At 33.1% G+C, this 22,170-nt stretch overlaps 1 protein-coding gene and 1 long non-coding RNA gene across 3 annotated transcripts in view; one reads left to right on the top strand and one right to left on the bottom strand.

Moving 5' to 3' along the window:
• Positions 1-16,639, bottom strand: part of LOC144835733 (mediator of RNA polymerase II transcription subunit 15-like) — an 87,865-nt gene extending 71,226 nt beyond the window's left edge. For both annotated transcript variants that reach the window (XM_078690814.1, XM_078690815.1), the window contains exon 1: positions 16,619-16,639. In XM_078690814.1, the coding sequence (XP_078546940.1) occupies positions 16,619-16,624 (6 nt within the window). In that variant the 5' untranslated portion in view covers positions 16,625-16,639. The remainder of the gene's footprint in view (positions 1-16,618) is intronic.
• Positions 1-22,170, top strand: part of LOC144835755 (uncharacterized) — a 167,438-nt gene that overhangs the window by 139,987 nt on the left and 5,281 nt on the right. The window lies entirely within an intron of this gene.

Genomic DNA, 22,170 nt, shown 5'->3' on the forward strand with positions numbered 1-22,170 from the left:
AACGTACCAAAATTTATGAACACTCCTAGTACACAATAATGTATTAATCTTTAAATATCTATGATAAAGGGTCATGAGTTCTTCTATAGAACTACTGAACCGTCCATATGGTGGTTCACTCCTTCCTCCTCTAGTCAAGTCAAACTGTTTCATTACCCCAAAAAATTGCAAGAAATTGTGTTTTGATGAATTACAATAAAATATCAAAAGTTTACCCAAATCGCACTACCGCAAAAGTTCAAAATTTGACGTTAAAAAAGATGGCCGCTAATTTTTGAAAATCGGTAACCGCTTGTAGTAGACAGCTGTATTTGGTGTCAAATTGTTCAAAAATATATGTTTATATTTACACTTTTTGAACATTTTGCTGAAACATGACCGGAAATTCCATTTTGTTACCTTTATATATGGCATGGCGTTTATATATACGTAACTGCAAATCACAGAGTCTTGATATTGGCGTGAAATGTTCAGAATATACATATTATTTATATTTACCCTTTTTAAACATTATGTTGAAACATGACCAGGAATTCCATTTTGTGACCTTTGACTCATATATGGCATAAAAAATGTTCATATCTACGTAACTAAAAATTACAGAGTCTTGATATTGGTGTTAAAATGTTCAGAAAATTTTGTTCAAAAATAACCGAAAACATAAGGTTTTGACCTTTGATACTTATGTCACGAAATATTTTCGAAAGTACATGAGGCATGTTACGCGAATGATGTTTATGCAGAGCCTGTAATCAGATTTCAAGCACTTGGACACACAGCGTGTTGAAGATTTAAACGTAGCTTTTTATAAACATTCTTAAATATATAAATTACCTAATTTATTCTTAACTTGATTACAGATTAATATAGAGGAATCTTTATTTGTAATAACTGCCAAGTTTGGGGACGTTCAGTTTAATTGTTCCGTTTTCATTATTGCATTACAGCTCTTGTAACCTTAACTTTTAATCCTCGTAAACGTGCTAGTTTGCATTGTTTCACTTCTCCCTTGTTATTGCTTCCTATTACTTAGATTTAATCTGTAACTGTTCAGCTTTTAACTCATTGATATCATATCAGAGGCCAGTGTGCTAGATGGTTTTAATTCTCCCTTTTGTTGACATTTCTTGGTGTGTATCGTGATATTTTTTCTCTTGCATCTATGATTTTTCATTATTATTTATTATTATTATTGTTATTTTATTATACAAATAATACTTCAGACTTAAGCTTTGGGCGTTTATTCTATCAAGTGTAAACAAATCAGGTCACCCAGATGTATTCATTTCATAATGCGGAATACAATAGTATAATTAATCTTTCTGATCTAAACACATTTTTCTGACGGTAGAGGAATAAGGATTTTGTAGGGTAAAACCATGTTGCGGGACCTTCCAAAATTCAGGTTACCCAAATGGTATCGCGAGAGAGTAACAATTCGAATACAAAATATCTGGGAAAAGAAAAGAAAGCCAAACAAAGGAAAACCCTGGATTTTCCCATTTTGTTTTATTAAAGACTGAATAATCGGTGCTCATAGTTAACTCCGATACAGAGTAGGCTTAGGACTAGTTCATCCGTACCAAAGAAAACCTTGTCTGTGGATGCTGGTTTCACCAGATGTATAACACGCATCCGGAAAGTAAAGCAGTCTTTCTGTTTGTATAATTTCGATTTCAATCATTCTAATTAATTCTAAAGTGGAACGATATGTAGGAAGAAATACAATAATTTCCGACAATTCAGTCATGTATTCAATAAAAGTATAAGCATTGCCTATGTCTCCCTCTGTAAGAGATACTAATGACTTTAGATAAAAGACAAATGCAACTGGATGCAGCCGATAAAAATCCTTTCCGGAGAGTTTGATCTGTTGCTGTAACTTGTCATTTCTCCACGAGCAAGGCCTACGCATAAAAAAGTCTTCCGAATATATAACTATATCAGGAAGTTTTGATGTTAACTCTTTATTTGTCTCTACTTCAAAAATGATGTTTGGTACAACATCTTCAAGTAGCTCTTTTACTATTTCATAATCTGCCATTGAATAATGGTATTTCAAAAGCAGAGTTATGCCACCGATACCTTGGTCACTCCATCCATTAGGGAAGACCATTTCACCTCCTAATTTGTAATAATGCAGTGGTTTGCCCAGGTAGGGACTTAAATCTGTACCGGGAAATTTGTTTTCAAAACGAATAATTAACGAAGTCAACAGATCACCTAAATACCGATAAAGACACTGTTTTGATGTTTTTCCGAAGCCTTCTGGCACTACTTTATGAATATTTTCTGCAATCGGCATAACAATGTTTTCTACAATTTCCAATATTTTCGGGTGGTTGCCAATTTCGTCGGCAATATTAGCCAATGCTAAGGAACCAAATCTATCATGTAGGCCTCCACTAGCTAGCCTTGATACTTCCAAATGCTCATAGATATCATAAAATCTACTTTCAGGTCGTAACTGTGAAATCGCTTGTAAAATTGATCTTTCAGCTTTAGTGTGTTTCAATATGTTTGTTTTCATTGCTGTGTAATCAAAATCATAATCATGTGATCTAGGAATCATCAGGTTATCACACATATTACCGATGACACATTTCACCTGAGGGCACTCAATAACACTTGACATCACCACTACCCAGAGATCTCTTTTTAACATTGTCAAATCTTCTATTACATGGTCACAGCATTCTTTTGACAAATGACTAATGAGATTTTGTTGAGGAACAAAATAATGTGGTAGATATTTACTTGTGTAGCAGTTTATGAGCCAGTTTAATGCAGTTGTTATCAAACCCATGATATTTGAGTGATTGTGTTCAATTGTTTCGCACATCCACAAGCACGCAGTTTTTATGAAATAAGAACAAAATGGCGTTGGTTGGCAGGTATCACTATAAGTAATATATCTGTTTTTAAGTGCTTTTAAAACAAACATACATCTATAGTAAGGTTCATTCAAATTGTAAATTAGTGCTTTTTCAGCTAAAGAAAAGGATAGTCTCCATTCAGTGTCTTTTGATGAACTCCAGTAGCGTCCAACTGGAACGACTAAACATTCCGAAAGGAATATCGTTTGCAATAGCTGTTGTGATGGCCAGTTAGTCGGTCTCTTTCTCTTGAAATAATCCTCTGTGATTGAGGGCCATGACTGACATTTAAAACAAAATACAAAATCCGTCGTTTTCAATGTTCTTTCGGGCTTGTATACAAGTGCAGGGCCATGCGTTTTAATAAACGGTATAATCGTATTATTCTTGACGACCGGTTTTTTTAACCAATCGGACTTCAGATATTCGTCATTATTAATCATTCCGCTATAATTGGAATCCAGTATTTGATTCAAGTGCCTGCTTGCCCTAAGTTTCGTATAAACTGGGTCTTTTGAATTAAGTTCAGCAACACAGTAGTTTTGCATTTCGTGTTTTTCTTTCTGCGACCATAAAATAATTGGAGAATCTAGTAGTTGTAGCATTATATCAGAGTCGTTACACAAATGGTTAGGCATACCTTCATACTCACTTCCAACATGATACGATTTGGTTAAGCCCAAATCGTGTTTGATCGCACTGTCCATGAGTTCCTGTTGTACCATGTTACTGCAACACTTCGGTTGTCTGTAACAACTTTGGAATCCAATTACTGCGTCGGCAAGCTCTTCAAGCAATCGATATTTATTGTTGCTGTCTTCCATTGTTGGTATTTATTTTAATAAATACTGTAGTTTTTGATATTCACTTAAAATCCTTCTTGACACAACAACCGAATGCACTTTGGACTTTTATTGTTTCTTTGGTTTGAATATTTTATTGTTCCATAAAAACCAGTTGGGTATTAATACAAGTAATTCTTTGTTATTCATATTATACAACTAATACTTCAGACCTCAACTTTGGACGTTTATTCTATCAATGAAGTGTAAACAAATCAGATCACGCAGATGTTTAATTTTTATAATGCGGAACATTAATTAGACTTTCTTATCTAAACATATTTTTCTTAATATCTGAAGGTAGGGGAATCATTCATCGTGATTCAATAGATGGTAAAACAAACCAAATGAAGGAAGTTGACATTTGATCAGATTGTTGAAAGGTAAATCTACAGGGGTCGACCTTACTAATCTACTAAGGATGCGGAGGTGCGAAATATTGCCTTTGGCGACAAAAAACTCACATCATTAGCCGACATGCAGCGCGCAGGAGGCAGACCACACTGCGCATGTACGCACGCAGCATAAACATTATTCAAAAGGCTATATATTAAAGAAATTAACAATGCCAGCCTTGCTACTTTTCGTAATTTGATGGAATAATATGTAGAGACATGCAATATAGCTAAACTATTAACCACCCAGACGGACGCTTAACCAAACAGGGCAACTCATTACAATTTGTTTTGTTTTTTTGGCCTATTTAATTTTAGTGCGTTGGGCTCTTATCAGTTGATCTCAATCTGCTCCCTAACACAGTGGTGTTTAATGAACCATGTTGGGTCGTTCCACTTTACTAGGATGTAACTTTCAGACAGTTAACAAAAGTTTTTAATAAAAGAAAAGAAAACAATACAATAGGTACAAAAGAACAATGTTAGAGTGCTAAGAACTATTTATTAGGAGACTACTCCCCTTAAAATAACTATGGTACATTAACAATAAGTATTGTGTAGGAAAAAAAAAGCCCAAAAGGGCGGAGGCTGATACAGAAGGTAATAATAGAATATCATACTGAACTACGCCCGATAGGTAATCTGTTCCATATGCATAGTGCGTACACTTAATCTGTTAAATATATTATATTAAAATTATTTCTATTTTTGTAGCAATCTTCAAATATTGCACAAACAAATAAAAGTAATACTAATTTTAGTAGAACCAATGGTATACCAACTCCCTGTGTATACAATTCATTGAAAAATCACCAAAAACAAATTTAAAGTGCAGTATAACGGTATGTAGATGCTAACTAGTACAATATGAATATATTATATATTACATAGAGATACTAATAATATAATATTAATTTGACATTAGAAAACAGAAATGGAAACCATATAGGTCAAATTCAACGTTTTGTGCTACAATCCTTTTCCTATTAGTAAAATGGACGAGTCCGCCAATACGGCAAAACCACGCTGGTGGTTTTCAAATAAATCAAGTGTTTTAAAACTACTTATATAAAAAATCCTGTTCCCTTATCTTAAATACATTTACATATTACAAATAAGGGATAATAACTCTTAACTTTCGTGAAAAAATAAAGCGTTTTGGATAAGTAGTTTTTCAGCAACTGTAATTTTAGTTTTAACGTTACGTTCTGACTGCTCAGGAAACGTTGGACGACTTCGAAAATTTTCGCCTATCCTTTAACACTAGTCGGTCACTGACAAACCAAGACACTGCTTCAAAAAAGGGGCTGTGCCGACGAAGTATCTGAACCAATCACATTTTACTTTAGGTCATTAGAAAGCTTGATTGATTAGCTTTTGCATGGTGGAACAGCCAATATCATTGGATAACTAGGTCAAACGTTATGAACGTTTTTGTAAAGATCTCAACAAATTGGCAAAACAAGCCTATTCTTTAACACAGGGCAATTTTCAAATCGTCTAACTTTAAAAATCAATGCCGACGACGTTTTAAGTTTTTTTAAATTAAAAATAACATGACATCGTAGGTACTTAATTAGGCATTACAATGTCGAAACAGCCATATAAATCGGTCAATTAATAACAAAGTTACATTGAAAAAACCTCCAAAAAATAGCTGTTTTTCGGTGATTTCGTGCCGTTTAGCGGAAATCGCCCGGATTTTTGGGTACATAAAACAAATTGTAATGTATTTTGGCCCAGGTGAGAGGGAACCCCGAGAGTACGCCTTAAAAATGGTTCAGGTTACACGCAAGCTGCTGAGCTGATTGCTGGGATCGAAATGATGTAGCAGTACCCCTAGTACGAATAGTCCTATATTTGGATCCTACTAGTAAGAAGGCTACCGGAGCCGTTTGGTGTTTGCACGATTACCTCGGTGGTTTATCAAAGTCCCCTAATGAAAAATAATTACGTTTACATGAAGTGTTACCAAGTGTCGCTACATTAATTAATTATTTGTCTTCGTGGTTTTAGTTTTTCAGTGACGGCAAACGCTTGCTGATCGTTACAGGCCAGTTCAAACTCACTAGTAACAAACGTATTCAGTGCCAGACGTTTTATTTGATTGGCAGTTGAAACGCCTGGTAGGAGTCTATCAAAACTGTATTTATAAAGCTGAAATAGTTGTCACGTTAGGCCTCACCTTAAAATGTACTGTATTTTATTCGGAATTCTTTTTATAATGGTTTTTGTAAATATAAGATTGACTGAATTAAAGAAATCTTTGCTTAAGTTAAGTGTGCGCTCTGAAGGGCCGGTTAACGTTACGTCAGCGCGTAAATTATTGCCACGCAGATTAACGTTTAATCGTTTTCAAGATTATTATAGAATAATGGGACTTAGTTCAGCGGTGCTTAGTTAGTACTCAGGCTGATTTATCACCAGTAGTACACAAGAAATCATGTTAAAATCCACTTTCTGATAGCAAAATAAATTTTCCTTATTCTTGTTTCATTTAAACGTCACACGCGGTTAATTGTTTTGCTTATTTTTGACGTTTCTCAAAACGTTACTGTAAAATATGTCGGTAAATTTGCTAAATAGCATTTTGCATTCACTTGGGTGTCGTTGAATAATGTTCTCAAACTCGTAAATAATATTACTGAGCGCGTATACAAAACGTCGTCTGTTCGCTGCGTGTTTTGCACGCTCGACGCGTCGTAAATTTATCTTCCCAGTCAATTACAAACACAAACGGTTTTTGTTTCTAATTTACACATAAGTCGAGATAATTACAGACCTGTTAGTTTTTCATACTTCATTCGTATCTCATTGGATAATAAGTCTACTTAGTCAGAGAAATATCACCAGGCAATAAATTGAATGTTTTATTTAATTTACTTAGAAATGGATACACAACGTCTTGCTGGACTCGTACATCAACGATCTCGGCAACTGTTAAGATTTAACGCCAGCGTTTGATTTTGTGTTTGTTCTCGAACTTCTAGCGTTATTAGGTCCGTAAAACTGTCGATATTTTGTCGTAAAATAAAGCAATATCTGTATTAGGTGTTTTGATATTTCTGTTCTAAAGGAATATCTTTACAGTATAATAATGTATGTACCACGACCATAGGCCTATGAAAAAAATGAAAAAGAAAAGGTTTATGAAAAATAATGTTAAAACATGTTTAAACATTGGAACTGTTGACCTTATATAGAAACAGATTGAACAGTATATGTTGAATAATTATTACGTAATCCAGTATGTTTTCTGTGCTATTAAAAAACCACTAAAAACCACATGTTAACGAATTTGAATAAATTAAAGATTATCTGAATAGTTTGTTAACCACCTGTATGCTCTTTAAAATGACGAACAACTTTCAATAAACAACACATTTGCAATATTCAGTTTAGTTCTCCAGATTTTACACATCGTGCTTTTTTTCCTAATATGGGTATAAATATGTAAATGAGGGTGTATTATGGCGCGGCACGCATATCAACGGTACAAACGCAGTCTATTAGGTGAATACTGTAGGCCTATTTCATACGCCTATTTGGCCGATATCCTACTTGATCAAAGAAGAAGGTATATATTTTTGTATAGTTTAAAACTTTTCCAATACATTAAAAAAGTGTATAATGCATAATAAACATTCAAACTGGCTCTCTCTGTCTTACCCTATACTAGATGAACAAAAACATTTTCACTGTATAGTTGAAATAGTCTATTACATTGACAATGAACGCCAATGAACTCATAGGCCATAGACTATATAATATAGTGTATATTTATTATAAGGCTACATTTTTGGAATATCTACTTATCACTTATAAGTTGTTATCATGAAAGAATAGGATAGTACAACACGTCAAAGAGAATTAAAATAAATGGCATTGCTGCAAAAGATATAATCAAATCAAATATAATTTAGATAAAGGACAACAATAACAATATTTATATAAATCAATGCCTAAAGTTATTTCGACGAAAACAACAAATTTAGACTTAACACCAATAAAAAGTCTGAATAACACGCAGGGTATGATTAACATTGGTTTAAAATAAATTGGTAAATACTTTCAATACCTCGCGCGGCTTATTAATTATGATAGTTTATGAGGCTGTTTTAGTACAGACTTACACAGATTAACCTTTTAAACCAAAAAGTACGTATAATAAATAATAATACAGTTTTTGTTGTGTGTGAATACATTAATAGTGGTCTATGTAAACAAAAAACAATCTAAATTGTTCCATATTTTTAATTTAATAAACATTCGTTTTCAGACAAGGATAGACGACGACAGTGTGAACATGCGCGTACACAAATTATGTAAATTAACAACCGCCCTCTTTTGACAGAAAACTTTTCTAATTTACACAGTTAGGCATAATACATTGCCTAATTCAATTATGTTAATATGATAGCTGTGTTATATAATTATTTCAACTCATTTTTAAATTTGGTGAAAATGGAATAGTCCTACTGTATAAAGAATGTATTTCGAACATTGCTGAATATTGTGAAAAGAAATTTGACACGTGATATGTTTTGTTTGTCTTTTTAGTAAAGATATATTGTTCCTTTTTGTTTTATGGATCATCATCCTATTCACTTTGACGAATTTTTGCTTGTTTTTTGTTTTACGGAAATTAATAACGTTATTATAATATAACTGCAAAACGGCATATTCGAAGTCTGATTTTATTAATCTTCATTTTTCAAGTTTTTTTAGGAAAGAAATGGAAGTTATTCATTTTAATGTATTAAATATTATTATAATTAATGCTGGATATTACAAGCTTATTTATTTCATTTCCATGACCCGGATGTTGACGTCACATTCCAATAACCAAAACGATCACTCGACGATAGCGGTCACCTTTCAACAAGTATCCACTGGAGGCCAATGTCCGAATGTCGATGACCGAATATACAGACGACTTTCGCCCTCTGTGGTGCAAATTCACACGCGAATTTATACTTGACTTTTCATCGGTCAGTCTTGGTCACTTTCCGGATGAAATTGGCCAGATTGGGGTTAATCATCGTGTTCTGTGTTGTGAAAATCAACACCATGTAAAAACACTGGGAAAAGTAAGATAAACTGATAGTTAGCCACGTACTTAACTCGTTTAAAGGTGGACTTACACGGATCTGAAGATAAACTGATAGTAACCACGTACTTAACTCGTTTAAAGATGGACTCACACGGGTCTGAAGTAAGATAAACTGATAGTAACCACGTACTTAACTCGTTTAAAGGTGGACTCACACGGGTCTGAAATAACACCGATCAGTAGCAATTTACACACTATTAAATATTAAACCTATTTACTTTTGTTCCATATTTAGTTGTGAAATTTACGAGTTGTATTAAACTGAAAGATTGGTTATTTACGACAGTTTGCAGGTATACCGCCAACACGGAGCAGTCGTCGTAATTCTTGTCAAATAGGCCTATTTTAAAATGATAGCTGTATGTTTATAACTTTTTTTTCTCGAAATCAAAGTAGATGTTTGTGATCGTCATCTTTCACAGCTGTTTAGAATGTTAACGACACCAGGACTGTGGAAATTGATAGTATATGTAATGTGTATTAACACAAAAGAATTATGAACACGATACTGAATGTAATCTAAAGGGGTCTCATGATGCGTGATGGGTCCCAGTTGATCCACCACCGGGACTAGATAGCTAGATCATTGAACTGCTGGACCTATACTGTTTACTATCGTTTACTTTCTAATTTATTAGATATAATTCAAATTTTAAGACTATAAATATTGCATTAAGTACAAAGGAAAGTTAGTATAAAGTAAACGGTTGGTAGAGTAAATCAACTTCTTCGCTCTGTCAACGACCAATATATTCTGTACGTATTATTATTGGCATTGAACTTTCCATGCTTTAATGGTATAGTGTACATCCTGATGCTAAAGAAAACCTCCCCGGAAAAATATGAATACATTAAAAACAATGTTACTCTCATATTATTAGCTGACCAGGATCACTTTCTATTTAGAATGTACAACGTTAGCTTTGGCATATTACCATTAGGCATATTACCATATTTAGGCATATTACCTATATTGTAGTAAAAATTGGCTTTGATTGGTCACTTGCGTTGCGCGTACTCTACTACGCCGCGTATCATAATACTCTATATAATTTAGTTACTCTAGTTATTTATACTCCTGCCGAAAAAAAAAAAATGTTAAATCAACCTTGGAGAAAATTTAATGAACTCTTCGCCGCCCTCAACCGTCGCGGCGCGTCGTAATGCAAGAGCCCTCTCAACTTATGGTAACTTCATCGTTAAGGAATTGAATTATGGGAGCTGGTAAACGATATAAACCTGGAGAAACATAAAACAACATTCTTTTACATTCGAATAAGCAAATTGATGTAACAGACACGTTTTGTATGCGTGTGGTGTGGATTTCATGACACGAAATTGAAAACATTTTACACACGTTACTTACTAATTTAATAAAGAACTATAAACAAAAATAGTGTTGCTAAATCGAACAGTATTGCTAAATCGACGGCTTAGATTAAAAAAAAGATGATGAAAATGATAATGATTAAAATGATGATATGATAGGGGTGCGTGCGAGTCATGATAGAAGATGATCTGGAAGGTCATAAATATGATACAATATTAATGGTGATTATGAATATTTTTTAACATTTTGTGTGAGCGTGAAAACACGCAAGTAGTATTATTATCATTATGATTTAACTTAAATTATTATGACTGACAAACTATTATTTTGGAAAGTTTCGCCACGTTTTCCTTCAATTGATATTCAAATAAAGAAACTGACACACATTTATGCGATGACAAAGTAAAATATAAATACGTCATTGCCAGTGAAGTTAGAAAGTTTCACACAAGTTATGTACCGTAAACATTTCCCGTCATTCTTTGCACTATTTGTCATAAATTGTCATCCGGGGCACCTGGCTGAAATACCAGCCACCACAGGGAATTTGAGTAGTTTGTTTCATGCCCATAAATTGCGTGTTTCATAAAGTTTTGGAGTGTCTATAGTTTGGCCCTAGGGTCCATCGACAAATTGAAGCGTAAATCAGAGCTAGTTTGGACGAAGGTCTAGCCTGTCAAATGCCAAAATGAACAATAAGCGAAGCCTACAAAACATGAGAGTCTGATTTTACTGCAACCAATAAACGCACGCGCAAAAAGGTAAATATTGACATTAAAATAAAACATAAAAAAGTGGTACACTTTTTAATGTTTTACTCAAATTTACTCAACTTGAATAGGCCTATTTGTTTAATTAATGAATAGTAAAATCTGAAACCAACGTAAACATATCTTGAGCTTGATTCTCACTATAAGACGCAAGTACGTAAATGCAACGCAAGCGTGTTGACAACCAATGAAAAGCGACAGAATAATACATCGCTTGTGATTGGCCAACTCACTTACGTTGCATTAATGCGCATAAACATTTTGAATTTAGATACACCAAGATAATGTTCGTAGTTTAACTTGTTACTAATACTAACAATAATAACATTTTGTACAACTTGTTTCATAAATCATCTTACAATAGGCCTACTAAAATATTTCTACCACAAAAGTTAGACCTGATCAAAAATAGGCCACAGTAAAATTTTTATTTTAATTTATAAAAAGCTAATATGTTTTCCTTGTTTACCTTGTAGAACTAGAAGAACATGCATCAAAATAATATTGTTTTATAATAAGCTAATATTTTTTCCTTGTTTACCTTGTAGAACTAGAAGATACATGCATCAAAATAATATTGTTTTTCATTTAAGTAAACACTAAAACTAATTATATACAAGCTAGCTGTTAAATCTCTCATTTTCTGATAATAGGTCATCTGCAAAAGCAATTAGTCTGGGCTAAAAGTTGCACACCGCAAAAAGAATAAGTACGTTTAGGCGACACTATTCTAGACCAGGTACCTATAAAGAATTTCGGCCTAGAGATTTATAAGAATGCTGAAAGATGTATAAGGAACCGGCTTTAAACATTACAGTCCAAAACTTCTTTCTTCATTAACTTCTCAATTAATAATTCGTACGTATTTTTTTTATGTTTCGACATACCAAGGTGTTGAGAGCGCCATTATTCTTGTTTTTCTTCTTCAAAGGTCAATTTACTATTTTGGAGGAATACCCATGCTTATTTAATTAGTTGCCAAAATAATTGCTCATAAAAAATAAAACAAATTTTTTTTATACAGGTTGTACTTTTAATGTACGGGTGTAATAAATGAAAGAAAACATATGCACTTCAACAGATATCCGTAATTATAACTGTTTAGGACCATCAGGTTTATATTTTTTTATCAAAATAACGATTTAAAATGAGACATTTCGATGTAGGCCTAGTTTAAGCAAAAATGTATTGTTACAATAATTTATTCGATCTACATGTCGATGGCACACATTTTATAAGAGCACTTTTATCAAAAGAATTTAAAATTTTACAAACGTTTTATGTCTTCCACACATGTTCACGGTTGTTTATATGAATGTAAATTTGTTGCCTTTATTATTTCGTTTATTTTAACGATTGATTCTCTTTATCGTTTTATTAGCGCAATCTGGTTATTAACACGATTGAGTTAGTTTGAATTTTTTCTTTTTTTTTTCTCTTTCTTTTGTGGCGTAAACACCACTTTTATTCACATTAATATCATCTTTCATGTCATCACCATAAAATCATATTATTTTCATATCACATTTTTGGTATTTTCTAATGTTTTTTATCATTACAATTCAATTACAGATGATACATTGATTATTTCTTTATTATTTTTTAATGTTTATAAACTGGAAATTGCAGTGAATACATACATACACGCTTGTCATTTAATAAGACTTTATGAAGAATTTAAATTACATTCAGAGTATTAAATATAAAATACTTAGGCCTATTGAAATAAATAAATCTAGACAGGCTCGAAACAGCAAATTCAGGCCTACTATTTATTTATTTATGATTACCTTGACTTAATTAATGTTATTAATTAACGATATCAAATAGTTAAGTCCGCCATATAAGAAAATTAATTCGTAAATTTGGTTGATAAAGTATTATAGGCCCTAGCCTGCTAAATATACAGTATTCTTGCTTAGTTGAAATAGGTCTAGCATGAAGCTATTTTCTACTAAGAATATGTTTAGGATAAGTTTAATAACATTTTTATTTTTTTTCAATCTTATAATACGCATAGTCATACGATCAACAGGATGTTAATAACTTTAATTGTTCTAGTATTTAAAAAAAAAAAGAATTATAGTTAGGACCAAGTTTTATAGGTTCTTGCACTTTCTATTTGATAATTTATGGTTCCACGGGGATACCGCCTTTAAGGTGGCCATCATACATCTTAGTGTGTCCCAAGCGACTTTGTGGTTAAACGCAGAGAAGAGTCGGCACAACCCCAATTCCTCGCGGGACAGAGAGGTCTTTTTGGGTGCTGGGAACGCCACTATTGTTTATCCTCGTTTGGTATTAACAACGAGTAAGATCGTTCCGGGTCGTAGATCTGGACCGCAGTATATTTCCGTTGGAAAAGCAAGCACATAAAATTGACACTATCTGTGTTTGTGAAAGCTCTGAAAAGCCTCGACACGGTAAATGTTCCAGAACTATCGAGTATTACTACACTCACTGAACACTGTGTCCCATGACAATAAACATATTTGCTAGGCTGAAAACAATCAACATGCATTTGTATTGATTCATCATCTACCAGGGGCTAAATCCACCAAGCCCGGTAGCGCTTACTGCCTTACGTACGCAATCGAAATGTTTTCATTAAAAGTTTCACGAAATATTCGTATAATAGATTTCTTTATTCGTTGTTATTAACTGGAATTTTATAGAAATGTTCATATTGAATATTTATTGTTGTCTTGTGGTTTTCAATCATGTAAATTATTATAAAAATTAAATAAAGACATAGTATTCATTAGAAATACCGTACTGGTTTGATGAAATTCCTAGCGTCAGAAATCTACAATTATGCACAGGGAATGAGCACACCGGAACGTTATATCTGACAATTAATTGGATGCCAACAGGCCTACAGCAAAAGGGCACATTCATACACTACACATTAGTAAGTCAAATAGAAAATTATGTATATTTTGTTAATAAATAATACACTATTTAACCGTCCCTGACAATTTATTTATTTTATTTTATTAATTTCGGCAAACACAGTTATACAAACATAAATAACAATATTCATTATATTTTCTTGAAGAAGAAAATGATGTTGAAATAAATTATTTAAATACTAATTTAAATTTAGTTGTATAGTTTTTTTTATTTTGGTGCAAATCAGCCATTAATAGTATTGTAATTGTTGATGCGATGACAACAAATAATTAAAATTGCAACAAAATTAATTGAAAACTCTGAAAATAAATTCAAACAATAAATCAAATTTTGAAATCGAAGCTGTTAAAGGTATAAACAACCTTGCTGTGCCAACACACATGCAACGGTCTTCACAAAGTTTTGTCGCTAAAAATCCCTTTGACACCAACGGCTAATGTTTTCACCCAATGGACGCAGCACATGAACTAACTTCAGACACCAGTTGAAGGTCGATGAGATCAACCATATGCAATTAACTACAAACGAGCATTTAGTGTTAATCCTAACTGTTTTACCCTAATCGAAAACCTCAAAATGTATAACATTATAAAGGGTAGCGCCAGGGGAAAGCGTTTGAAACATGTGATTAGGAGAAACAAGTTGAAATAGTCTCAGTTGGGGAAGGACGCTTTTGTGAAAGTATTTCCAGAGGGAATACACCAAAAGGCAATGATCCGAACATGAACTGAAAACTGCAAAAAAATGTTACATTATGAAATGCATGTATCAATGCATGTATTTTTCACTTTTCAAATAACATTTTATTTTCGTCTAAAAGACAATAAGTATCAAAAACAATCATTTATTGGGATGCATTATTGATGCATGTCAAATAAGATACCTAACTTGATTGCGTTCTCTTGAACTGTCTGATACCGTATTAAAATGAGTTTATATTTAAACAAATTTAGGCGAGGACCAACATTAAATATCAAAATGGTAAATAGGAACATTGATGTAAATATTTGTTCAATAATAAAATTGCACGAAAATAGAAACTGTTTGAGATTGAATTCGTCAAAACAAACGAAAATGTTAAAAAACATGATCTGGGAGAAAAAAGTACGGTTCATCTTTTTATTTCGGAATACCATGATGACATAATATACCCATAGCAAAAAAAAAAAATTATTTATTATAATTTAAAGAAAATAAATATTGTTGAATAAGAAACACATATTCAAGTGTATAAATACTGAGCGAAGAAGACGAGGTGGATCTCAGTACAAACATTGGCGTGAAGAAGAATGTGAAAAGAATATAACAATTGTAAAATATCTGATGATGCTTTGTCGAAAAAAGGTGCACATTCGAAAGAGTGGACAAAATTTGCACGACTGGGCGAAGAAGAAAACGAAAAAAAAATGGTAAACAGCACCGAGGAGAAATATTGCCGAAAAAAGTACACATTCAAGGAGGTGGAGTACAATTCCACGGCAGCGAAGAAAAAACAAATCAAATCACTGAACACCAGATAGGCCTAGAGTTACGACTGAGAACCGAAGAAGAACACATGAAGTTGAACCATGACTGCACAAACCAAATAGAATGACGATGGATTATCTGTTTTGTCTATTTCCATCAAAGAGGATGAGCAGAAAATAAAATTAATGGTTGACAGCAAAATCCTGATATGATATAGTCAATTAGCACCCGTATGTGATTTAGTGTGAAATGTTACTACAGAGACAAGTCTACCTATGGGAGCCTGTATGTTGTTCTCTGCCAATTGATGTCATTATTTAAAGCGCTTTATTTGCTAATCCCTGACTGGCGCAGAAAGGGTTGTAAATATTATTATTTTATTATCTCTCGCGTCTCTAAGACATATTTTAGATCACATCTTTAATTCAGTTAGATGGGCTTAAGACGTTGGAGTTAAGAGATGTTTGATTCATTGTGTCGCAGATAGAAAACAATAATATTCTGTAAAATACGATACGAATTAAATCCATAACTATAACAAAGGTATTTTTTATGCTTTAATACGGATAAACACAAGAAAAAAAATTTTACATGATCACGTCGGGGTCATGTAAATTTTTCAGAGTGGAGTAAGACTTGTAATAAGACTTTGTTTATGTAGAGCATCTTGTGTATATGTTTGTCCTGTGAACCTCTGAGGTCCCTAATGATCAGTAATTGCTGGATGGATCACCCTCAATATGGTAAAAAAAAGGGACTAAAGAGTTAAATCACAGCGCCCTCGATTTCATCTTGTCTTGCAATCCAATCCAATCAAAGATATTATTTCCAGCTAATTATTACATGATACAATATGTTATATAAACAAAATGTATATCTAAATAAATATTAAAGAATAAAAGAAAGACTTACGATCATTGTTGATCACTGCTGAATAAGACAAAACCAGCGAGCAATTTAACATTTCATGACGTCATCTGTTCAATATTTTCCTTAAAAAGAAAAAAAAAGAAAAATTACGATAACAATAAAGACAATGATTGTATCATATTTAAATAAACTGTAATTAAGAAAGAATTATACAATATCTGAAATATAAGAATCAACAGTTTATAGGCCAAGAATAAAATACAAGTGGGTGTAATCCTCACGAAAGATGGTATAAATGATATTAATGTTATCATTCAGTCTAAATCTTAACTGACATGTGCAATATTCTGAATGTATAACTTAGTTACCAAAAAAATATAAATCTGTAAAAAGGTCTTAGTTGCAAGTTTCTTAATGTATCATCGTCGTTGATGGCGCGGATACATTTAGTTTATCAATCTATTAATAAAGTTTATACGTTAAATATATCGATGAATTGACGAAGCCCATGTAGAAAAACACCGAGCCTAGAGAACAGTGAACTTAATGGACTGGGGATGTATGGGGAATTGGCTACCCTGTCGGTCTGCAATGTATGACGGAATGGGCCTAGTAAAATGGCTGTTTAGGGATTTCGCTATACACTTTGTACGGCGAGACAGATATCGACGTGGGACGGCCGCGGTACTCGCGAACATGAATGCTAATTAAAATCACGTTTTGTGACTAATTTTGAAAGTGATTATCTTTATCTGCCTAGTGTAAAATTTAACATTTACGACAGTATAATGAATTTTGGCTATGTGTCGATATAATTGCACGACGCATCTTTGACGGGATAAACCGTTTAAAAACAAGCTGGTGTAATATATAGGAGTCAAATAAGTCAGGTCGCCGAGTTCCTTGCGGATTAAAAATAATTGATACTGGCATAACTGTGTTTGTATGAACACGACGTTGAAAGATGTAGGCCTAGTGTATAGGTTTTAACGTGTGTATATCAGCACTCGAATGTTTTGGACATTGCACATACATCTTCTTTGTGGCATACGTTTCACGCCCACAAACACAAGCCTAGCTATTGGCGCTTCTTAGTTTATACATAACGAAAAAAAGAAAGTTTATAGTGAATTCGTAAGTTTATTTTTAAGGGATTTTAGTTTAAGCGTTCATTCTGAATGATGAGATATAACACATTCCTATTACTTTGTAAAATGCCACGTCATTGTCTTCCAAAATGATTTATTCTCTTCGAGTAAAAAGGAATCAATTATGGACTCTAATCTAATGTGCCCAAATATGGTAGTGATTTGCTTAAATATAGTAGTGATATGACATCATCATGTCCATATATGGGCACATCACATTTTGATAGTGTAGACAGAGCTTTACATATTTACTATAATCAAATAAAATAAACATCTGCAAAGTTCCACATCTTTTAGGCATGCAATAGTTGTTTTATACGACGCCAATAAAATTGTGATCCGTTGTGGAAAATCTAAGCCAGTGTTAGGTTGAAAAGCACGTCTTGCTTTGCGCCGACGCCGCCACGCCGCGTATCACATTTCAGGCGCTAACTTACGAAGCGAGCCTAACTTGTACATAATTGAATCTCAACTATCCGCTGTAATGCTTCAAATGGACTCAAATAGATAAAGTAGTTGAGTGTATCGAAGAGACACATTTAAGACATTTCGTACTATAAGTATTTACCGAGAGAGTGGACATCTTAAACGAGAGCTTAGAGCTGTTTAGTTACGGTACTGCACAAATTGAATTTCGACAAATATTTTAATTCCTTTTGTAGTGTATTTGTTTACGGTTTGTCACGGAATACGGTATCCGATATCAATCCAGTTAAAATACAAACGAAAGTGAATAAGCTCTTTTATAAATATTATTCTATAAAAGTTTTTATATTGTAATCGATCCATGGATGTTGACTTTTCCTACACTCATGGTACCTGATGCAACTCATTTGCTTGGCATTTTTCTTGACAATTCCTTTGACATAAGAAATCCATGGATGTTGACTTTTCCTACAATCATGGTACCTGATGCAACTCATCGCTTGACATTTTATACAAAGCCTTGCACAATTTTTTTTTTCAACTTCACTTGGACCTTTATGTTGCTGCAACACTTTCACATTTTTAAAGTTAGGCCTAAATGATATATTATTATATGGTAACATAATAAAATAAAAAACTGAAATTGAATTGAAAGCAAGAATGTCTGCTTTTAAGTGTTTTATGTTTTGCAAAAAGTCTTCGCTTATGACAGCTTTTACTTGAAAATTGAATAAAAATAGCAACGTTGAATGACAATTGTGATGCGGCCTTTTGACAAGAAATATAATAAATTAGATATATCCAATTACCGTGATTGTATACATTCAATCCGCTATGTTTCCTACTCGGTTTTTATTACAAATACCAAAATAACATTCAAAACACTTTGAAACCAATTTAAATCTGTATTTCAATGCTTGTATTACAAGTTTAGGAATTAATATTTAATTTGGACTTGTTTTCAAATCAAATACAACACTGGAGAGACAGTTTATGAGAAGCAATATCGAGTCTTAAAAAACGATTTCAATTTAGTGAGCAATCCTTTAATATGTTTATATTTTCCAGATTTTTATTAAGTTTTCACTTTTGAGTATCCACTTTGACCTAGGCCTACATTTAACATAATCAATCATAAACCAGCATGTAATTCAATTCGAAGACTAAATAATGTTATAACATCGTCTATTTATGAGAAATCCATAGAAACATTAGAAGAACGATTCTATTTAATGTTATAACATCGTCTATACGAAATCAACTATAAACATTGCAGATACTTTAGTATTATGTATAGCGAATTGCTAGTTTGCTATGGCGAATTTCAAGCCCCGGGTTGCCTACCATTCAAAATATTTTAGGCCTAATATTTTTAAAGATCTTAAAAGATCCACCACAGTGTTAGTTGTAAAATTAATCATGTTTGTTGGTTGTGTTTCTGTGTGGAATAGGTTGGAGAGGCGAAGTGGGATATAAGTGTTTTAAGAAGACTTAGAATAGTAGTAATTAAGGCCTAACTATATTACGAAAGTTAAACATTTTTTGGTAGTGCTCCTTATGGCCATTACTATATCTAGTCACAAAAAAAACCCACCACAAATATAATGTTGGGTTATAGCGTGTATATAAAGAACGTCGTGTGGAGTCTTCGTAATTTTAATCATGGAGAAATTATTTATTAGGCCTAAATAACTCCTCCATATTATAATTGACTAGGTTTAGCTACAAGTTTTATGTGGCCTTGAGTTTAATAAGAATTTGATTAAAATTGTTATGTGAATTTAACAATTAAATTTACAATTGTATTTAAATTTAAAATTTAAAATATCTTAATACCTGACAATAAATCAAGCCAGTTTGGTCTTTGCAGCGATAACATAATTCTAGATAAAATTTACCGTTATTGTTTATTAATTCAATTAGGCCCTATAGGTTTTAAGCCAATTTTTCCACGAGGTGAATTTATATTATTTGCGCGAATCGTAAGCGTCAGCTTATACGCATGCGTATTCATGTTTTCATCTTCCAAATCCCTCTCTACGCATTATATAACATCTAGGGTCTAGAGTACAAACATTATACTATTTAATTAAATATTTTTCTTCAGGTTGTATATTATAATTTGAAACTTTTGTCTTTATACTGCCACGACAGTATACATAGCATTTAATTTTATCACATTATATAACATTGTAAGGGTGTGTGGCGCAGTGTGTTGGACGTTGGACTACTGATCGTTGGTTTGAATCCAACTCTGCCGCATTGCTTGTATCCTTAGGCAAGATACTTTACTTACGTTTGCCTCTCTCAACCCAGGTGTATAAATGGGTACCCGGTTAGACCAAGACACAACTTTGCGCTGATTACTAGCTGCATTATGGGAGTATGTTTCCATACGTGTTTGATGCAAAAAAATGACCGGGGTAATAATGTTCAGCGCTTAGAGGTTTCACAACATTAGGCGCTATATAAATCCAGGACATTATTATTATTAACAACATTTATTTATTTAGAATTACGGTAAACATTAATCGTGGGGGTTTTCATATACAAACAATAACAAAACTTTGTTTACGCATGGAGTAATTACGTTTCCGTTTTTATGATTTCTTCATCGAGAATAACGCTCTTTTAATGTGTTTTCATTGCAACCCCCTATATATTATATTGTTGCAATTTGATATTTTTACATTTACGGTTATAATTTTTAAGAGATTTTCTTTAAATCTGTCTCACTCGTGTAATATTTTATGTGATTAACAATTCTAAAGTATTAATTGATTTATTTAAATAAATTCAATTCAATGGCGTGCATAAGAAGCGAGGGCACCACTTAGAAGTTTATAGTGTTGTTCCAGCGCGTAACAAAATTGATGCATAAACATAATTGCGTGCATTTCTCGGTTTTACAGGTAATTTAAATATGGAATAACAACCACCTGCGTAATAAAATATACTGATCAATTAAGAAAATGTACGTCTATATTATTATTTGTGGTAGTAAAGTATGGATACAAAAACACCAATAACGTAATAATAGCATATTGATCTATTAAAAGGTTTGAATTATGTTATGCTGTTATATATACATTATATAGGCGCTTTAACAAAACAAAGGTCTCTTTTTATGGCATTTTAGCATAAAGGCGACACTCGGTACATCTTAGAGCCGTTTTATTTTACGCAAAATCAACTTAAGCATTTAAGCCAGACCTGGTCCGATAGGCTATTCACTACGATGCATATAGGTTTTACGAAATCATGTTTGCTATTTGCCCGTATAATGCCTAAACACCCGGCGACAACGTACGTTTCCATCAAAATAGGCTCTTCCTAGGGCGCCATCAATATTGTTTATCTGGCGACCTTGAAGCATTCCAACCAGGCTACCTGCAAGCTCGACAACTGACCTAATTTGCGTGCCCTCTCCGTCTTCCTTATGAAGAAATTGTTCATAAGTTAGGCTGGGTGTCCAACAGGGCTCTTGCGTAACTCAATTATACGCTGGTGTTCGGTAATCAGACACAGTGTGATGTTTTGGCAGCCTAGGGTGGCTACATAAGCTATTAACAATCCAGTATGCTAGCAATTCTCTACTTACGCGTACACATACATATTTAAATTGTTTAACAGAAACAAAAAATGTTTATCGTGTACATGATATCACCTGTTGAAAGGTTCTATTAAATATTCTGAATTAATATTTGACTTATTTACGGCGGCCGTAATAATAGAACCAACTAAACCTTCTGTATCAAGCAGTCAAATTGTGAAATGTTAATAACAGCATATCTTGGTATCTGCTGTTTCTAAATACGTATTGTTTTTACCCGCCCTTATTTTCATTTTGTGACATCCTCATGTGGAGGGTTTAACCAGATAGTTCTATTTCTTGGTAAGCTGATTTGAAATGGGCAGTGGGAAAGCAACATTGAGCTTTCATTGATGACAATTTCTGTTGACGAAATGTGAGAGGGAAGGTTGCAAATCGTCGCGTTTCTAGTCTCATTAGGCCAATTT

This window comes from Antedon bifida, chromosome 2, assembly GCF_963402885.1.
Source record: "Antedon bifida chromosome 2, ecAntBifi1.1, whole genome shotgun sequence".
Classification (NCBI taxonomy): Eukaryota; Metazoa; Echinodermata; class Crinoidea; order Comatulida; family Antedonidae; genus Antedon; species Antedon bifida.